Below are 22,592 nucleotides of genomic sequence, written 5' to 3'. Positions count from 1 at the left end.
CAGTTCAAAAGCATTAATTCTTCGGCACTCAGCTTTCTTTATGGTCCAACATCCATACATGACTACTGGAAAAACCATAGCCTTGACTAGACGGACCTTTGTTGGCAAAATAATGTCTCTGCTTTTTAATATGCTGTCTAGGTTGGTCATAACTTTTCTTCCAAGGAGTAAGCGTCTTTTAATTTCATGGCTGCAATCACCATCTGCAGTGATTTTAGAGCCCAGAAAAACAAAGTCTGACACTATTTCCTCCTCTATTTGCCATGAAGTGATGGGACCTGATGCCATGATCTTTGTTTTCTGAATGTTGAGCTTTAAGCCAACTTTTTCACTCTCCTCTTTCACTTTCATCAAGAGGCTCTTTAGTTCTTCTTCACTTTCTACCATAAGGGTAGTGTCATCTGCATATCTGAGGTTATAGAGATTTCTCCTGGCAATCTTGATTCCAGCTTGTGTTTCTTCCAGTCCAGCGTTTTTCATGATGTACTCTGCATATAAGTTAAATAAGCAGGGTGACAATATACAGCTTTGACTTACTCCTTTTCCTATTTGGAACCAGTCTGTTGTTCCATGTCTAGTTCTAACTGTTGCTTCCTGACCTGCATACAGGTTTCTCAAGAGGCAGGTCAGGTGGTGTGGTATTTCCATCTCTTTCAGAATTTTCCACAGTTTATTGTGATCCTCACAGTCAAAGGCTTTGGCATAGTCAATAAGGCAGAAATAGATGTTTTTCTGTAACTCTCCTGCTTTTTTGATGATCCAGCAGATGGTGGCAATTTGATCTCTGGTTCCTCTGCCTTTTTGAAAACGAGCTTGAACATCTGGAAGTTCATGGTTCACGTGCTGAAGCCTGGTTTGGAGAATTTTGAGTGTTATTTTACTAACTGTGAATGAGTGCAATTGAGCGGTCGTTTGAGCATTCTTTGGTACTGCCTTTCTTTGGGATTGGAATGAAAACTGACCTTTTCCAGTCCTGTGGCCACTGCTGAGTTTTCCAAATTTGCTGGCATACTGAGTGCAGCACTTTCACAACATCATCTTTCAGGATTTGAAATAGCTCCACTGGAATTCCATCACCTCCACTAGCTTTGTTTGTAGTGATGCTTTCTAAGGCCCAATTGGCTTCCCATTCCAGGATGTCTGGCTCTAGGTGAATGATCACACCATCATGATTATCTGGGTCATGAAGATCTTTTTTGTACAGTTCTTTTGTGTAGTCTTACCACCTCTTCTTAATATCTTCTGCTTCTGTTAGGCCCATACCATTTCTGTCCTATATTGAGCCCATCTTTGCATGAAAGGTTTCCTTGGTATCTCTAATTTTCTTGAAGAGATCTCTAGTCTTTCCCATTCTGTTGTTTTCCTCTATTTCTTTGCATTGATCACTGAGGAAGGCTTTCTTATGTCTTCTCGCTATTCTTTGGAACTCTGTATTCAGGTGTTATATCTTTCCTTTTCTCCTTTGCTTTCTGCTTCTATTCTTTTCACAGCTATATATAAGGCCTCCTCAGACAGCCATTTTACTTTTTTCATTTCTTTTCCATGGGGATGGTCTTGATCCCTGTCTCCTGTACAATGTCAAGAACCTCTGTCCATAATTCATTAGGCACTCTATCAGATCTAGTCCCTTAAATCTATTTTTCACTTCCACTGTATAATCATAAGGGATTTGATTTAGGTCATACCTGCATGGTCTAGTGGTTTTCCCTCCTTTCTTCAATTTAAGTCTGAATTTGGTAATAAGGAGTTCATGATCTGAGCCACAGTCAGCTCCCAGTCTTGTTTTTGCTGACTGTATAGAGCTCTCCATCTTTGGCTGCAAAGAACATAAGCAATCTAATTTCATTGTTGGCCATCTGCCAATGTCCATGTGTAAAGTCTTCTCTTGTGTTGTTGGAAGAGGGTGTTTGCTATGACCAGTGTGTTCTCTTGGCAAAACTCTATTAGCCTTTGCCCTGATTCTTTCTGTACTCTAAAGCCAAATTTGCCTGTTATTCCAGGTGTTTCTTGACTTGCTACTTTTGCATTCCAGTCCCCTATAATGAAAAGGACATCTTTTATAGGTGTTAGTTCTAGAAGGTCTTGTATGTCTTCTTCAGTGTTACTGGTTGAGGCATAGACTTTGATTACTGTGATATTGAATGGTTTGCCTTGGAAACGAACAGAGATCATTCTGTCATTTTGGAGACTGCATCCAAGTACTGCATTTCAGACTCTTTTGTTGACTATGATGGCTACTCCATTTTTTCTAAGGGATTCCTACCCATAGTAGTAGATATAATGGTCATCTGAGTTAAATTCACCCATTCCAGTCCATTTTAGTTTGCTGAGTCCTAGAATGTTGATGTTCACTCTTGCCATCTCCTGCTTGACCACTTCCAATTTCCCTTGATTCATGGACCTAACATTCCAGATTCCTATGCAATATTGCTCTTTACAGCATCAGACCTTGCTTCTATCACCAGTCACATCCACAACTGGGATTGTCACTTGTCAAAAATAATAAAATTATTCTTTAAAAAAATTTGATTTTCTTTTATGAAGTTTTTTTTTTTTTCCCCCCTTAAAGACTACCCCCTCAAAGCTGCCTCCAGTAGCACTGCATTACAAAAAAAAAAAAAAAAAGCCAAAAGAGTTTTAGTGATTACTGAAACGTAGGCCTTCCGGTGATAAACTTCACATTTTTCCAAACAATCCATAATGTTTTTATGATTTAAAAACAATGAGGACAAAAATGCCTTATAAACAAATGACCAAAACTTAACTTTTATCTGTCAAATGGGGATGTGAAGGACCATGTAACTTGTGAAAAAAAAACCCACAAATTTTTAAGTTTCAATGCAAAAATTACATGGACTTTGAAATGTTCATATTTATATCAACATAGACTATTGAGTGGATGAATTTCTGTACTCTTAGAAAGGTCACCACTACTAAAACCATTAAAACTGAAAAAAAAATGATGGCTGAATCTCATATAAAACTGAGATTTTATGATAATTTATAGGCAGAATTCCTAGAAAAATTCTCATATCTGTAGCGTTATTCCAATAGGATTAGAGATCAAAATTTCTTCATCAATTAAGTATTATGCATGATAAGAGCACAGTGACTAAATATATTTTATAAACTAAGGATAACAATACTATAGAACTTCTCAGAATATTTTATATATTAATATGTGTTAATAGCCAAGAGGAATATAATTCTTTGTTCAAAATATTCTTCTGATTTTTTTGGCAAAATATATCACACAAGTAAATTTGAGAAATCCTACTCATGTACTTAGTGAGTGTAAACATATACTCATGTACTAAATATACTCTCATGCACTTAATGTGTTTATTTAGAGATGACAATTTATTTCATTATTAAAATTACAAGATAAAAATAGATATATATCTCTAATTGATCTACTTTGGGAAGGTTGTAATCATGTACCATACTTATATTTAGCTAGCACCTTTAAAAATTAATTCCACAATTCTTACCTTCAATTGATACTTAATTTTTAGTTTGTACTTAGGATATCTTTTACCACCTTCTTTATTTAACATCATCTGATTATTATTCTGAAACTGTATAATTTAAAAATGCTTTACCACTTTGCTGCCACTGCTGCTAAGTCGCTTCAGCCGTGTCCGACTCTGTACGACCCCATAGATGGCAGCCCACCAGGCTCCCCCGTCCCTGGGATTCTCCAGTGATTTGTTTAAATAACTATTATGGAAACTTCTATGCAAAGTGGACAATCTCCCATTTACAAGTTACTTTTAAAAAAGATGGATCATTTTTTTTTCTGATATTATAATCAGACAATGAAAAAAATAACATTAAAAAAAAACCCTTTTGTAATATAGAAGAAAATATTGGGAAATGACAATTTCATCCAGAGAATAATGATTTCCAAAGGTAGCTACCAGATTTCTATGATCTGCTAAAGGTCTAAAGACTGTACTATCTCAGTTACATGTTTACTTAAAATACACATCTACCAGGGTATGGATGGTAAATGTTTGAAGAAAATAACTGATCATGTGAAACTCTCATCTTAGCCTCATATTAAATCAGTAATTTCCAAAAGAAATAAAATGAAAGGAAGTAGCCAATGCATGATGCCGATTTGGAACCCCCATGTATTTTCTAAAAGGAACTCTCAACTTAATACTTCTCAGGATCACTAGATGTTTTTCATAAAAAGAGTGAAATAATATAAAGCAAATTAAATAATCATAGCATTACAAAAATAAGACATTTGATAATACAGAAATTATGTTCACAATTAGCACTATATATTGAGAGCAAGCAACAACAATGGAAATGAAAATAGCCATTTTTCCATTAAAGATCGTAAAGGGCAAGTTATAAAACTAAAAATCAAACATTAATGACATTTCCAATATAGCATTTTACAACTAACTGAGCAGAGAACAGGGCTTTTTATCATGATTTACCTCATCAGACCATTCTCATATATCAAATTAATGACAGAAAGTGGTGAGCAAAATTAAGCTGTAACTATTTACTGGAATAAAGGAAACTTTATGTCAGATAATTGTTCAAGCTTTTCTCACATCAGATAAAGAAAATGACTCCAAAGAAAATATTTCAGAAATAAAAATATTAGATGTCACGTTAAGACTACAAATGGGGAAATTTAATAGTTAGATGAGTAATTTTTAAACAAATGGTAATTTTGATACGGCATCCTCAAGATGGTGAAATGGCCACATATAACACATACTCACAAAATTAAAGAAATAAAATGTACTAAAAGGATCTTGAATAGTTTGTAGTTTTAAAATGTGGGACATGGAAAAAAATGTAATTTTTCACATCTTCTGCAACTCTTGCTTGTGATTGTTTCCCACAATATTAAATATGTCAAAATAACAATAATAGCCATTTTATATTGGGGAGTAATCAGTTCTATACAGTAATACACATAGGCAGCATTTCAGTGTCAGAACAGATTTAAAATTCACTGCATTGTTTATCATTTTACTGCTGGGTAAAAAGAAAGGAAAATGTGTGTTACGGTTATGCAGAGTTTAATATCAGAGTCCAAATATCTGTAATCATGCTCCATTTTATTGTTCTGGGATTAAATCATTTCATTATTACATTATTCCTGGATGAATTCCCTATATGGGTTTATGCCGTCTAGTTCATAAATTGGTGAAGTAGGCTGTAAAGTTAGACTGTTTTGAGTCATCTGGCAATCAAATGCGCCTATTTACACTATAAAAGTCTTTTTTATTCCATAATGAAATCATAAGCTTAATCTGATATACCAAAATTTGCATTTAGGTCTTTATTTTTTAAGCAATGACTTTGAGAAATTTGGAATGTTTTCATTTAAACAGAGCCAAATATATTTTAAGTGAGTGAGAAGATTTAGCTTCAATAAATACAGGAAGACCTCAATTATGATTTATTTTGATGTGCAGCTAATTCAATCATCTATAATTAACAGCTTTCTTTAGTCAAAAGAAGATTCCTCTTTTCTGTTTATTGATACTAAGTTTTAACCATATTTTAACTGGGATGGAAAAAGAGATAGAAGGAAGATATCTGCTCTGTAGATATCTGGACTACCCAAAAGTCCTAGCTTGATGAGCAAAATATAGGAGCCCTTTTCTATGCTGACTATGAGGTCCTCTCCTTTGGTAGTCATTTATTTTTTCCATGGGCTTCCCTGGTGGCTCAGAGGTTAAAGCGTCTGCCTGGAATGCAGGAGACCAGGGCTTGATCCCTGGGTCGGGAAGATCCCCTGGAGAAGAAAATGGCAACCCACTCCTGTACTCTTGCCTGGAGAATCCCACGGAGGGAGGAGCCTGGTAGGCTACAGTCCATGGGGTAGCAAAGTCAGACACGAGTGAGCGACTTCACTCATGAACATAAATCTACTGTGTGAGATATGAGGCCGCAGAAGATGAAATCAGGAATCTGCAGGACAAAAAACTGAACAATTTAGCAATCACAGTCACTGCTAAACAACCCCAACGCTCCTTGCGGTAATCTAAGTAAAGGGGTCACATTCTCTTCTATAAAACATGTATCTTCAACACATAATGATGTGGAGCATTTCAACAGGTACTCATGTGAGATTGTTCTTACATATTGGAGATTCAAACTATGAGATTACTATAAAAGGGAAAAATACAGATTAAAGTACCTGTGTAATCTTAATAAGTATACAGCATTTAATTGGCTATTTATACAAAGTTATCACAGCTCCTACAATGATTTAGAGAAGCTAACTGGCACATTAACATATGTGGAATTAGAAAAAAAAGATGGCTAAGCTAAGCTCCTCTTCCTCTTAAAACATTCATAAGGAAAATTCTATTTGTCTAAATTAATTCACTCATGTAGGAGTTCTCAGCTATATTGTCTGCCTTCACTTATTTCCCATAAGATTAAAGAAACAAGCAAGATAGAAGTCACCAATGTCTGATTTCCACCCCATCTTCCTCCCAGTGAAATTCTGACTCAGCCATAGGTGAGAATGTTTGTCAAACAGTGTTGAGAAACGTGATGTCGGGGCGGGGGGCGGGGGGGGACCTGGGACTAGCCATTTCCAAAGTTCTCAACCTTAGACACCTGTTAGGATAACTTGGGGTGGGGGGGTGGTTTCCCAAAATTCTGATGACTGAGTCCACCTAGAGATTCTGACTTGATTGGCCTGCCATGCAAAGATAAGGACTTGGATTTCTGCCTCCAGACCTTAGGTGATAAAACTAAATCTCTGTGTTTTACCATGTTCTTCAGTAAAATTAAGGAGTAAACAACTCTATTCACGCCATGTGCTTCCCTGCAGTAATCCAATTTGAAGATTATATTCTGTATAGTTGTTTCAAAGAAACACTCATGGGGTTTTTATATTTTAATCATACTATTTTTAAAATATATCTTCAAATTTTTGATTTATGTATTCAGATAATCAATTTCTGTATCAAGAAGAGCTTTCCCCATTTGCCTTATACTGTTTGAATTAATAAGATGTCATCTTAATTTTATACTTGAATAAGAGCCTCTCTTTATATAGGCTGGCATTTTAATGCTGCAGTCATTCGATTTAAGAACGTGGTTTTCTTAAGAATTATTTTTTTGAAATAAAACACTCCAGTCAATGTTTGCCCTAGCAGGATATGGTTTTACTTTCTGAAAGGTTAAACTTTACTCCTGAGGCTCATGGCACTAAATAAAAAGGTAAAATATTTTTAATCTGGTTTAGAATCAGAAGGCCCAGTTTGCTTAATCATGACAGATAACTGGTCAATGAATATGCACAGGCAGTGGGAAGCTCCTTTATGCTCAAGAAAGTGACCTGATCTACATTTGCTTTTATATAAAATAAGAGTATACCTGTCAAAATATTATACACATTGCGCCCATTCCCTTAATCCTGATTTTGTTTTTAATACCTGAGAATCTCAAACACTCTTAAAAGGCCGAAAAAGGAAGACTCTTTTTACAGATTTAAATTTAGTAGTAAAACTACCAGTGCACCACACGGTGGAGTCAAACATCCACAAATCTATGGGGCCAATATGTGACCGGAAAACTGAGCACAGATATAAGATGACCAAATACGGCAATGCCATTCGTCTTGTCCTGCTTTTCAGTGATGTATTAAAACAAGTACTCAGTTTCTGAAAAGGGAAAGCTAACCCCGTTAATCTTTTAATTAGCAATGAACTTTTATGCCAATTTATGGAAACACATTGGGTATGAAGTTTCATTTATACCAAGCCTTAAATTTAGCCTCATTATCTATGCTTAGAAAAAATGTCATTTCGGTGGTATTCTTAGGAAGTCCTTTGTCTGACACGCTGTGCCTAAGTTCTCACTTCACAGACAATCCCTTTATTCTCTACTTGTTTCTTCCAGGGGAGATTCATATTGAGCTTCAGGAAAGGCAATCCCTGAAGTAAATCTGAGTAGCTGCTAACTCTGTTCCGGAAAACAATTCACTTTGATGTCATCTTAAAATAAAAGCTTGGAGGGACTTCCCTGGCAGTCCAGGGGTGAAGATTCCACACTTCCAGTGCACGAGGCACAGGTTTGATCCCTACTCAGGGAACTAAGATCCCACATGCGGCATGGTGTGGCAAAAATAAATAAATGAATAAACAAAAAGAATTTTGGAAAAGAATGTTTCTATAGCTTTTGGGTGCCATGCATTTTATAATATATTACCACCTGGGGAATTCAAAGTTAAGATCATCTTGAAATGCAGGTGCAAACAGAAATGTAAGGAAAATAGATGTGAACTTGTTAGTATTCCAAAATCTCTTTTTTTCAAGTAGATTTGAAATGTCCTAATCTGTGTGCTGTTATCAACAATATTTTGAACTGTTATTAATAATCTTTTATCATAGTTTTTGAGAAAGAAAAACAAAAATCTTTATGTTATTAAACTAGCATGTTATATTCATGTTTATGGAATCATGTATTCATAAGTAAATAAACAAACATTCAGGGTCAACAACCTTTTCAAGTAAACAATATTTTTTTTTCTGAAAGTTCCCAATTTTTACCTCAGACACTAAGAACTTTTGCCAATCTCAAATTTGCTACTTATAGCTTCATTCTACCAGCTTGAAAAAGGAACTCCATTTATTTTATAGTATAACTGATTTTAATATTTATACCATTCAAATTTTTCCTTAATTACATTCAAAAAGGTATGAGACATCTTTAATCAAACCTTCTTCCAAATTCATGTCACTAAATTAAACAAAATAAGCAGTTCTACTCTGCCTTCAGTTTATAATCATGTAGTTCTTTTCAATTCAGTAAAAATTTCATTCCTATCATGCATTTTTCTAAAGCTTGCCTAAAAAAGTTTGTATGTGGCTCAAATTGAAAGAGTCTTCAAAATAGACAATGCTGGAGAACTTGACGAAACTAGGTAAGTCTGAAGAAGTGTATATACCAGGGAGGTTACATACGGCCCTAGTGGAAAACTATCATGAGGATTTTATCATCAAAAACTTCCCCAACTTCACTTTCTTCACCTCTTGCTACAGCAGTCAATGAGGAATCCCACCACTCTAGACTTTTTCAGCCTATCCAAACTACTTGTATTCTATCCCATGCACTCAAATACTTTCTCAGACAAAACTTATACAATATGGTAAACTAACACATGCTATTATGTTCAATGATGCTTTGAACATCCATTTAACTGTGGTTTAATGCACTGTAATGGCATCATAACCGTAATTTATAAATCTAGTATTTCATAAATCCAAATTTATTTTAAAGTGGAAACATTCATGTATCTCCACCAATTAGTGGGGAGAGGGCCTTGGGGATGGACAGATAACCTTCTAATGCTTCTCACATTATAATGTATCAGTCTGAGTTATCCCTGGGTATTGGGTTCCTAATATATATATATGATATGTAACCTTACTATCAGAAAACTCTAAAGACATTTATACAAATAATACTTATGATATTTTACAAACAAGCAAGTGTTATTTAAAAATAGAAATACATCACTACTGTCCAAGTTGAAAATTAATATGAATATAGCCTAAATTTACTCAGTATAAATTTGACTTAGATTTATTTTCATTACTATTTTAACTCTGATTCTAGAAAAATTAGTTTAATATATTTCATAATTCAGATTGAATAGTGCTGAATATATCATATGTGAAAATGAGTATAGAGAATATTAGTATTAGTAATAAAATGTAAATTTATATCTCTAATTTCTTATTATTAACTACTTGCAACACATTAAATGTAGAATATAGGTTATATGAATTCTGATTCCAGGATAATGAAGGTGAGTTGATAAGAAAATATTTGGGGCTGCATTTTTAATAGAACCACCAAAAATATTTTTTTCATAATTTACATTCCTATGGTTTCCCTCCACCTAAAGTATAGACCAAAAATAGTGATAAATAGCAGACTTCAGTGTGATACTGCCCCAGTCTTTTAAGTGTCTATTTCAAGTTCCTCCATTACATACATTTGAAAATAAATCTTAGAGTACTAATCTAGAGCTCTTTCCCCCCTTATCTCCAAACAGTCAAATCCATCGATCAAATAACACTCTGTGCAACTAGATGAATAAATTTTAAGTTAGAAATTTACCACTGTCTTGGTCAGATAATAAAAACCAAAGAAGCTCGTCCCAGGTTCTACTTGCCTGGGCTTCCTGAGGCATCTGAGCGGCATCCACTTTGTCAGCGATATAAGCTGCCAACTGCTTGTCAATTGATGAGAGGGACTCCTGAATTAACTGTAAGGATTTTTCAATCTCCTGGGCAGACTGGATACTCTGTTCAAGCAACTTTTGCCTCCTCACAGCCTAAAGAAAGAAAGGGAAAAAAAAAAAAAAAAGAATTAGTCCAATGTTTACTGGTGATAGTTTTTCTGCATTCCAGCTGCCAAGCAAAAGAAGATTCTAGATTCTCCCTCATCACCTTTTTGTAAGATAGATTTCGCAGCTTCCTGCCACTCATTCAGCTCTACTTAAAAAATTGAAAATAAGAATAAGAAAAAAAGAGCATACAAAACTACATCAGGAATCTCTGCAGGACAAAAATCACAGTATTATGTACATCAAGGAAAGAGGCTTGGATAAACATTAGTGAAGTCATCTCCGTTGTTGCAATCTGTCGTTCTCAGGCCGAATGCTCCTCCTGATCTCATTATATAGTTCAAGAGATTTGGTTTACTTAGAATAGGGTCATCGTCATCACAATCCAATTCAAGATAGATAATCCACTTCCATCAGTGAGACACATATACAATCTGTTCAGAATCAGCTCCTTTTCAAAAAGGGAATTTTAGAGAAACATTTGGTTATGGATTTATTTTGAATACTATTTCAACCAACTATGCATGGTATTTTTTTCCTCCTCTTCCTTTCACAATTTGGATTATGGAAATTGCTTGTGCAATTGGATTTGTGTTACTGCTGAAGTAGAACAAATAATAAGTAACCCTAATATAGCTGCAATTAATCTTGATTGTTACTATAAGTATGATTAGGATAATTTAACACTTTTTAAGTATAAATAGCATGTGGAACAGATTGCAGAGTCTCCCTTCAAGGATCTGTTCACCTTTAAAAGAGTAGTTATAAAAGAAATGGGACAGGTAACTTACTGAGAATTCCTTAAATTATGCATCATAATCAAGAATTTTTCCTTATTATAAAATATGAAGGCATGATTATCTGATACAAAAGGACCATCCTTCCCAATGACCATGATCAGGGTTTTAAAAATAATCCTGCTTTTTTATATTACATACAGAATAAGAATATAAATGTTGGCTCTTAACTTTGAAAGATACTACAGATATCAATGTCCTTTAATGAAGCCAACTTGGAATATAGCATTACTCAAGTAAGAACAAATCTAAAGGCATCTGGACCAAAGGAAAAGGAGCTGAAAGATGTGTGATGCTAAGGGAGCAAGGAAGGTCTTCTGGGTATTTCTACCTACACCATAAATCTTCAGGATTCTGTCTGAGGCTTTTCTTTCTTAACATTCTACCCATGCCCTCAAACACAATTACACCTCATAAGCTCACAATTCTTAACTCCACATCTCCAGTGCAGATTCCCCGCTTGTTCTCTACACTTGCCTATGCATTCTCCTTCTTGACATTTCCACCTGGGTGTCCCACAGCCATCGAAACAACAGCACTAAATATGGATCCACTCTGAGACCTCCCCAACTTGCTTTTCTTCTTTCTGTGTATTCTTTTTTCCTGTCTCAGTGTTTTATCATCATGGCCTTTATTAGCCATTATTTGGGATATTTCCTCTTCTATTATATCCTTCACCATTTTGCCACTAATGAGCTCATCAGTCACCAATCCCTTCTTCTACCTTCTAGTATTTCTTGATTCCATCCTTTTCTCCCTCATTTCAACACCAATACCCTACTTGAGGTTATTAGCATTTCTTGCCTCAAACATGGTTACAGGACTCTTGGCTGGTATCCTGCCATGCCACTACTCATCTGCAAAGCCGATACAGTATCTTATTTGTAAAGCAACATAACAATTATCTTCTTCAATCATCCAGTGATTCCTTATTTTCCTTAGGATAAAAGTTGTACTTTTTAATATAGCTCAAAAGTTCTTTCATAGTCCCCGTGGTATTTTCTACTACTTGCAGAAGCTATAGAGATATGTTAGTTTTAATTTCCCAGCATACACTCTATTTCTCTTTATACTTGGCTTTAAACATGCTATTCCGTTTTCCTAGAACAATCCCATGACCAAACTTCCTTTTCCTGGGTAAATTATATTCATCCTTTGAGTCTTACCTTGGAAATGTGGACATCTCGCTCTCCAGGTAGCTGACCCTAAAACCCTGTGTTCTCTCTTGCCCTTTTATTTCTGTCTTAACATGTATAACATCACATTGTAGTTTCCCATTAACTGCCTCTACTTTAGACTGTAAGCTCTAATGAGTTTAGAGATTATGGCTGTCTTGTCCATTGCTCAATATTCGTTCTGCGAAAAAAGGCCAATAGTTTTATGACTGGATGAATGGTATTTGTGGAGAAAACAGAGAAAAGTTCAAGTAGTCTAAGACCAAAATATTGGATTCACAGAAGAAATTGAAAAAAAAAAAATAGTTCACCAACACTTGGAGATATATCTTTTGGAGAACACACCTTTGTTACTTTTATTATTATTAAATGTGTCAGAATAGGATAGAGCATTAAATCTATTTCTATTAAAAAATACTTGACCAAAGTCAGTGACCAAGACCTTGTCCTGTATTCTAACTCAAATACAGTTATTTTTTCTTCAGGAAAAAATTCAATTAAAGTTGCCTCACATAATCATTCAGATAACTGTGCTCATGGCTATAATCAGAGCTCTCTGTATTACAGACGAGAATGTCTGCAGCCTTCTGAGAGCAACTCCTGAGAAATGACTCTCTAATGATAAAACTTCTCTATTGTGACAGGTGGCTGGAGAAACTTTCCAACCAGAGCAAGTTGCAATTGCCTACTCTGGCATTGTGTAAATCCAGTCCTTTATCTGGCTAAGGGCAAAAACAGCTTACTCTCCTGTGCACATCTGTAGAATACTAATATAACTGAATAGGATACAATATAACATAATGTTAAATCACATATCTAGCCTCAAAATTATTTTTAGAAATCTAACTTTTTCTATTCATGAAATTCTGGTTGAAAGAAATGAAATGGCCTACAAGATGATGGCAGAGTTGATCTCAGGTGGTTTGTCTCTTTGCCTGGCCTGGCAGTCAATAAGAGAGAGTGATTCACAGAGATCCTTTGATTATCTCAGGGAGTGAAAAGACCTGATGTCAATCAAAGCCTGCAGAATTCTTTGAACTAGTCATGGCATAGGCAGTCTTCTATTTCTAAATATCTTGTTAAGCCAACCCTTATAGGAGGCCAGGCCTGTGAATTTTCAAGGAGTCTCGGTGCACTCAACCTGTGCTGTTTCACTGAATAGAGCTGGGAGGACATCCTAACCCAGAACTATATTTTTGTTTTTGTTCCAGAATACTGCTCAACTGCTGTTTTAAAATGTTGTTTCATGTCTTTTGCTAATCCACTCAGCCATAAGCAGAATCGTATAGCTAGGCAAAAACAGCAAATATGAGGGGTGTTAGAAAACCATTAAAAGACTGGCAATCAACAACAAAAACAGAAAGGTAGAAAATGGAATCCTAGTAATGGTTACCAAGAAAAGACATAGTGAAAACATGATTAATTTGGTTTTCAGAGAAAATGCAAAGAAAACTAAATAAAATCAACATACACGAAAATAAAATATTCTTATTTCCCCCAAAGTGCTGTGCAATATAAAATTAAGAGGTTAATGGTTTCTGTTGGCAATGCAAAGTTGTCTCCACAGTGAATTGATCGACTCTCACATTCCTTTTCAAAATAACAGATTAACCCTTGTGGCCCAACATTCACTTCAATCAAAGTGCAGCATGCCTAAGAAACTGTGGAAGAATGCATTTTTCATTCTGAAGAATATATTTTTCATGAGAAATAAAAGCTGAGAATTTGCACCAAAGCACATATATTTAAAATATGAATGTGCTGTGCTCAGTTGTGTCCAACTCTTTGCAGTCCCATGGACTGCAGCCTGCCAGGCTCCTCTTTTTAGTGGGCTAGGATGCTGAAAGATAGGCTTCTCAGAAGTTTGGAGTAGGGATTTCCAAAAGAATTATAGATTCTGGCCTGTTCTGGTTCAATTTGCAAAGAAAACGTCAGACTCTTAGTTCAGACAAATTAATATAAATATTTCTAGTAAATAAAGAAAGAAGAATAGATGTCAGATGGCTGATTCTACAAAAAAATATATAGCATGGTTTATGATCATCGTGCAGTAAATGATAAACTTATTCATTTTACTTATTTTTTTACTCTTATACTTATCAATGAGAGCTGGATGTGCCAAACATTTGATTTTCAGCATTTTTTTTTCCCTAAGTAGTGAAATATTTTAGCCAATGTTAAAGCTAAACCTCATTTCTCTGAATGATGTTTGTAGCAGAGGAACTAAAACCAAAACAAAAATCTATGTCCCAAATTCTGATGCAAATAAAGCAAAGCAGTCCTTGAAGTTTCTGCTTGAGGGAGAGCATTAATTGCCACCTTGAATGCTGCTACCTTGGCCAGTGTAAAACAATAGGGATTAACTAAAGAGATGTGCTCAAACCAAATCCTAAACTTCCAGCTCTTCGGGAATTAATGTAGAGACCCAAGAGGGTACTAATCTACATTATTTAGCAGCTGCACCACACTGCACAGACTGTCCTGATCAAGTTCTATCTTCTGGAGTTTCAACTTCAATAGGCCTGGTAATTAATGCAACTGCTTCCTTTTCGTTTTTTTTTTTTTGGTCATCTATGAAGAGGCTGTAATGTGTTCAAATGCCAAGTAGTCATAGTCTGTTATATTTGGAGCAACAGGGATGGACCTAGAGATGACCAAAGTAAGTCAGAAAGACAAATATTAAGATATCACTTGTATGTGAAATCTAAAATATGACACAAATGAATCTATTTATGAAACAGAAACAGACTCATAGACATAAAAAAAACTTATGGTTATGAAAAGGGAAAGAGAGTGGGGGAGGGACAAATTAGGAGTTTGGGATTAGCAGACACGAACTACTATATATAAAATATATAAACAACATGGTCCTACTGGAACTATATTCAATATCCTTTAATAAACCAGAATGTAAAAGAATATGTACGTGTGTGTGTGTCACTTTGCTGTCCACTAGAAACTAACACAACATTGTAAATCAACTATACTTCAATTAAAAAAAATATCCAATTCGACCAAATTACATTGTTGGGTTTGAGAGCAATTTTGATTAGCTGTTTCCTCGTGTCCTAACTCTGACTTGACTTACGAGTTCTTCTGAAGCTGCACTGTTACATCAGGAACACAGTGGACTCTGCTATTTTAGATTTTTGGCTATCGCCTTCAACTGAAAACTGTAAGTGCTAAGTTTACTCATCTAAGAGATGGGAATAAGATATACCTCAAAAGCGTTCACAAAAGAGGTCAAAAATCGACCTTTCCTTCATTACTCCACCAATCTCACGGATTCTAAAGTTGTCTGAAAATTTAGGAAAGAATCAGAGTCACATTGAGTCTATGGCCCAGGAGGAGAGTGTGATGGCTCCTGTTTACTCCTCAGGGAGACAAAAACACTGGTACTTCACCCCTCTGCCCCAAACAAATGAGGGTAGCTCCAAGTCCACCATTTATAGAGCCTAGGAGCACAAAGTGGATGGGATGGCTTCTAACTACCAACTTGTACTGTGCTTAAGTAGCTGAACACTTTTTGTTTGCTTCCTGTGACTACTGAAGTGTTAAAACTGATCTGAAATGGTGATATAGTAAGGAGAGGAGGCATCTTGTACTTCCCAATGTTTGGTGTAGCAAAAGCAGTTTTGTAGGTCAAGTGGAAACTGAAGGAGGCAGCTATGGTTTAGCTGTCTAATAGGAGTGCTGTGTATGGAGCATGAGTACTCTAGGATGAGATGCCCAAAAACATGTTTACACAGCATACTTTTTCTTGTTAAAGAAATGAGAAGACAGAAGAGCTTCTGTAAGACCTCTTAAGAGGCCCCACTTGTATCCCAAAGAAAACAAGTGTTTGTGTCTTTATTACATACAATACATGAGCACCATAAGATGCTACTTAAGAGGAGATATATACCCACTTTCTTTCTTTCCTACTTCTCAGGCCAATGGAGAATAATGTCACCCAGGTGGGGTAAGGGAAGCTGGTGAAACTGATCATTCTTCCCTGCCAGGGCACATCACTTCAGCACGGTTTAAGCTGGTACTGCAAACAGGACATTAAACTAAATATGAGACTGAAATTTTAAGCTGAACTAAACTTAATTTGATCTTATTTTTTCATATCCTAGAGACCAAATAGCAATTGAATCTATTCAGGATGCCATTAAGAAAAATGAATCAACCATCTGCTTGAAGCAAAACCATTTCATGTTTGTGTTCTATCTGGTTCAAACTATGCAGCAAACTACTGACACCATCCATAAATTCAGCACTTGATAAACCGAGTTAGAGGCAGAGGGAAAAGATGACTATGAGGAACAGTGAGACTGTGGCTTAGGGCAGGACAGGAAACGGTTTACAGATGACATGGAGATATCAATAACGAAGAGCCTAGGAACTATATTTGAAAAACTGAGAAGTATAGTGGTATAGCATAATTAGAAGACTTATAAATACATATAAAGCTTTGTCTTATACAACAGTTAGCAAATGACACGTGTTCTGAATTCATCTACTGATGTTCCATTTGTGGACCATTGCTACTACCAAATGCAACACTTGGCGGGAGAACACCTTAAAGAAGTTCAAAGGTGAGGAATACCCTGGACCTCACTGTACACTTGGACTTCTTTGGGATTGAGGATAGCCGAGCATTTCATTACTTGTCATTCAAAAGGTCCATCTAGTCAAAGCTATGGTTTTTCCAGTAGTCATGTATGGATGTGAGAGTTGGACTATAAAGAAAGCTGAGCACCGAAGAATTGGTGCTTTTGAACTGTGGTGTTGGAGAAGACTCTTGAGAGTCCCTTGGACTGCAAGGAGATCCAACCAGTCCATCCTAAAGGAAATCAGTCCTGAATATTCATTGGAAGGACTGATGCTGAAGCAGAAACTCCAATACTTTGGCCACCTGATGCGAAGAACTGACTCACTTGAAAAGACCCTCATGCTGGGAAAGATTGAAGACAAGAGAAAGGGATGACAAAGGATGAGATGGTTGGATGGCATCATCAACTCAACGGACATGAGTTTGAGTAAACTCTGGGAGTTGGCGATGGACAGGGAGGCATGGTGTGTTGCCATCCATGGGGTCACAAAGAGTAGGACACGATTGAGCAACTGAACTGATGGTAGAAGAAAAATGACTGATCCCCAACAAGTTGAATATAACTTTTCTAGATGGTTATGTCTGCTTTTAGCAGGCTGAGGTATATTTTTCAAGAAGAATCAAGTTCATATTTTGCAAAAGGAATTAAATGGAGATAAAGAGAAAAGCAGAGGGAGAAGATAATTTACAGCAGGGAGAGAATTTACAATTGCTTAAATCCCAGTAACCATCAAAGGCTTCACTTTGTTGCTTTTCCTTGTTTTCAAATTAGTCTGTCCTACTTTTCCCTAAGGAAACAAGGGCCTACACCGTGTTCCTTGGACAAGAGAGCTCAAATAAATAAAAACTGTTGCTTTAACCCACTGTAACTCATAAAGGGTTCTGACATAACTGCTTCTTGTGACATATTTGTTAATGTGTTTGATAGGCATATAGGTTATAGTAACACAGATGTGCTCATGTGTTTGTATACAGTGCCTTTAAATATAAAAGAATATTACATTATTTACAAGGGCCTTCTTGATTTATTTTTGCTAATTTCACTTGGTTTAAACTCACTGGGCAGAAAAACTCTTAAACCCAAGTGCATGGAGCTAGCTCCTTGTAATTTCCTTTACAGAAAAAGATTATAAATGTTAAAACCACTGGTGTGATGGTTAACTGGAAGTTCGTCTGTTTTAGGTCTTTGCAGGTCACTTAAGTTCTTCTGTGACCTCTGAGGGAAGTATACTTGAAAGTAATGTTTGGGAATCACTTTATCAATGGAACTTGACATCAGATAGCCATGACTTTCGAGTAAAGCATTGATAGAATGGTCAATGAGCTGTACAGTAATATATCTAAAGACATCTCTGGATTTTTGCTGCATCCATTCATCTTCATAGGTAGACAAATGAAATTGGTCTTCTGCCCTGACAGGAACAAACTAATGTATTCTTTCAGCTTCAAAAAGAAAGTGATGGAAGTATAATACAGTAAATCTCACAGGCATCTACAGAGTTCTTCTAATCCCAGTCTTTTCAAGATAACTTCAGAAGCTCCCTGGTCAGTAGTTTCTCTGGACCAATGACAAGGTACTCTTAGATTGTACATATGCTTATAATATCACTCTCAACTTTAGGCAATTAATAAATATAATTGATATTGCAAAAAAACACACTAAATATCATAGAAAATTTCTCCTGATATGGAATGGACAGAATCAGAGTCTACAGATTAGTTGGGTGAGGATTAAGACCACAAGTTTAAGTAACACAGAGAGTGTATAAGAATGAAAATCCCAAACTTGTGGTAAAATCAAGTTATAGAACAAAACAATGAGTGGAGATCAGAAACAAAAGCAGGAATGGAGCCACTGCAAAACTTAGTTGATTTCTGGCAACTGCTTCTGCTGCTGTTCCAGAAAGCTACAAATGCAGTGACTCTCCTGTAATGCACATATAAGGTGCAGGGAGGCAAGGCGTCCCAAGTAAAAAACCTGTAGGTTATGCTTGCAAGCTGAACTGGAGAGGTAATTACCCCAGTGGAGAAAGCCTCTAGGGAGCCAGAGTCTATTGAGACCAATTTCATATAGACTGGGAATTGTGTCAACTTTTTATTGTCCTGCAAATGAACTGGCTGTGATGGCCCTTGGACACAGTCACGTGACAGCAGCCTCAGCGTGGAAGATATCTTGAAGATAGTCAAAATCTCCACTCAGGAATTCAGACTCTCAGGCTAAAGCCTACACACAGTGTTTCTGGTCTCTGGGACTTCAACTGATGTGTGGGAAATTGGTCCGTCACAGTCTTGTCTACAGAGTGACTAAGGACGGCTATAAGGTTTGGCTATGAATAAAACAGTTTTCAGCCTTCAGGCAGGCAGTCTCAAATAGAGCCTCAATAACCACAAGTGGTGCTTTTCTGATATACCTTAGTGATCTCTGTTGGATCTCTTTTACTGTGATGCAGGGCCATCATTGGAGAAGAAATGGCAATCCATGACAGTGTTTTTGTCTGGAGAATTCCATGGACAGAGGAACCTGGTGGGCTACAGTCCATGGGGTTGCAAAGAGTGGGACGTGACTGAGCAACTAACACACACACACACACACACAGGGCCATCATAGCCAGGAGCCAGTGTTCAGCTTCCCTTGAGACAAAATGCTCTCAACCCTGTTGACCTCTAAGATCAATCACCAGTGGGGTTAAAATTCTACTCCAACTGGTGCCAACCAGATGTGGCATCTACAAAACTTAAAAAAATATCTCTGTCTCATAGGATGTCTGTGATGACTGATCCTTTTTCATCCTCTCCATATACATGAAGATGAACAATATTTATCATGAACAATTTGATCACAGATAATTCAGATGATCACCATGGTTCTAGAGAATTTGAGGGGGGAGACAGAGTGTGTTTATGGCTTCCTGCCACCCTACTTATCCACACAATACTGAAAAACACCTCATGTATAGCTCAGTAAACAGTTGTACTATTGTCCTGGAAGGTTACTCCGAGGCTTTCAGATCTTTTGTTCTTCAAGTAGATAAGATAGAAAAGGCTGCACATTTGTAGCAAGGGACTCCTGCCGGGGTCTCTGGCTCTGATACGATTCATTTGGCTGGGTCGTGCACCTTAAACAGCAGGAACAAGATGTAGAAAACAGCTGCTTTTGCTTTTACCTGCCAAATACGCTGGAAACTTATTGAGCAGTAGGCTGAGAGTAGAGAAAGAAGACTCGGGTGTGCTAATGGGCCCTATGTCTCAGAATCATTCCCAGTGTGGACCATTAACTTTATCCTATCCATCCACTACTCATTAGAGCTGAGTGATCTCTTTATTCCAGAGATGATACTCATTTTCATTTCCTGAACAATTAAAGCAAGCAAGGATCAAAGTGGTTCTCCTTCAAGGCCACAGTTCTCTGCTGGAGTAGAATGTGCTCGGGCATGGGGAAGAGATAAATACTGGCAAAGTGGTCTATTACACTCAATTCCCTGTTAGAGACCAGGGTCGTCTGTCACTGAGTGCTCTTATGGGATATTAAGCCAGATGAAAACGACACAAACTGTTTCCCAGCTTCCTCCTCTATCCCCTCCCCTCAGTGGCATTTTCTCATCATCTGTAGGTGAAATCTACTGTGCTGAAGCTGTGTGGGGTGAGAGAGGAGAGACCGGCTCTCAGGTGGTAGGATCTCACTTGGAGGGCTGTTGTATTTTTCCTAAGTCAGATATAGCTGAAAATTTAGTTACAGAACGTAGCTACCACAGCCATGGAGAAGGGCCTTGTGCTGTTGTACTCAGTCGTGTTTGACTCTGTGTGACCTCATGGACTGTAACCCACCAGGCTCCTCTGTCCATGGCAAGAATACTGGAGTGGGTTGCCATTTCCTTCTCCAGGGGATCTTCCTGACCCAGGGATTGAACCCTCTAAGCTGTGTCTCCTGTGGCTCCTGCACTGGAAGGTGGATTCTTTTCCAATGGGCCACCTGGTAAACCCCTTCAGAAGGGCTTACTGTCTTTCAAGCTGGTCCCACAGGGAATGTCTGTTCTATCTAGAATGTGGTTTAGGAGGGGAAGAGAGACAGCATATTGGGGAAGATAGCAATGTACTTTCTATACTGTCAGAAGTCTGGCATGGTTTCCTAGAAAGAGCACATTCTACTCCAGCAGAGAACTGTGGCCTTGAAGGAGAACCACTTTGATCCCTGCTTGCTTTAATTGTTCAGGAAATGAAAATGAGTATCATCTCTGGAATAAAGAGATCACTCAGCTCTAATGAGTAGTGGATGAATAGGATAAAGTTAATGGTCCACACTGGGAATGATTCTGAGACATAGGGCCCATTAGCAAAGCGGACTGCCTTGAAACAATTCATGCTCAGCTAAAGGTCAGGACCAGAGTTCCAAATCTGAATAATCATCAGAACCTAGAGGAACTTTTCAACATACAGTTCTCAGGCTCAATCAGATTCTACTAAATCAGAAATTCAAAGGGAGTCTGAGGGAATATGTATAGACTAAAGTTCCTATAACCCTTCCATCTGTGTGATTTTGATGACTAGCCAGATTTAAAAACAATTATCACAAGTGAAATTTGAAAGAAGAGATGCCTTAAGTAAGAATTAAATAATAATAGAGAAATGCAATTAATTGGGCTCACAACAAAGAAAAGGAATGGACAGAGTACTATTAAATTAGCCAGATCTCAACGCAGATCAAAAAACAACATGAAAGTGTTAAGGCAAAAGCGATAAAGCACTTCTTGAATTTTATGCGATACTTTCAATGGAAACTTCATAATGAATATGTATATTCTATGGCTTTAAAAACATATTCATGAATTTGTCAAATATTTTGATTCATCATTCCATATATAGACTTCTCTAAGATACTACATTACAATGCAAAGAGGTCTTTACTGTTCCCTCTCCCATTTCTTTCTTTTAAAAAACTAAAGCAATTTTTTACTGGCACTGGATAATTTTAGTGCAGATTTGCTTGAATATTAAAGAACTGTTTTGATCATTCAATTTTAAGAATCTATGGAGTGGCTTTACAAGAAAATCAGTTTAAAAAGAATCTACAGTGGAAAAGTAAGATGGACAAGAGAGATGAATATTTACCTTGAGAAGCATATTTTGTGTTATAGGAATTAAATATTAGTTGTAAGGTATGATGGACAGAAGTAAAAGTTATACACAAGTCACTTTAAAACAATAAAAAAAAATCCCAGAATTTCAATTAAAATGTACACAGATAACAAAACTAAAAGTAAAACTTCTATCCAAAAATTCATTTCTGAATCGCCAGTCTATGTCTGACGCAGGATACAGCATGCTTGGGGCTGGTGCATGGGGATGACCCACAGAGATGTTATGGGGAGGGAGGTGGGAGGGGAGTTCATGTTTGGGAACACATGTAAGAATTAAAGATTTTAAAATTAAAAAAATAAAATAAAATAAATAAATAAAAAATGCTACTTTACCAAACTATACTACTTATTTAATCTTTATAAGTGATTAGGTTTTAGGTCTTAATGTCATATGTTTTTCATTTATATATTAACTTTGTCTTTTGCTATTCTAACTTTAGAGGAAGGAGTTCAACGACTAAATTATAAGAAATGTAAAGACAAGAAACTCCTAAATAAATATTTGTATTCACCCTCAGTTATAAAGATTTTAATGCT

At 36.5% G+C, this 22,592-nt stretch overlaps 1 protein-coding gene across 1 annotated transcript in view; it reads right to left on the bottom strand.

The window, feature by feature from the left end:
- Nucleotides 1–22,592, bottom strand: part of DMD (dystrophin) — a 1,795,368-nt gene that overhangs the window by 1,365,078 nt on the left and 407,698 nt on the right. Inside the window, exon 25 of the mRNA XM_068961890.1 lies at nt 10,178–10,339. Within this exon, the coding sequence (XP_068817991.1) occupies nt 10,178–10,339 (162 nt within the window). The remainder of the gene's footprint in view (nt 1–10,177; nt 10,340–22,592) is intronic.

Source organism: Capricornis sumatraensis, chromosome X (genome assembly GCF_032405125.1).
Source record: "Capricornis sumatraensis isolate serow.1 chromosome X, serow.2, whole genome shotgun sequence".
NCBI classification, from domain to species: Eukaryota; Metazoa; Chordata; class Mammalia; order Artiodactyla; family Bovidae; genus Capricornis; species Capricornis sumatraensis.
The sequence above is the reverse complement of the archived record's forward strand: the minus strand, read 5'-3'. Positions and strand labels throughout refer to the sequence as shown.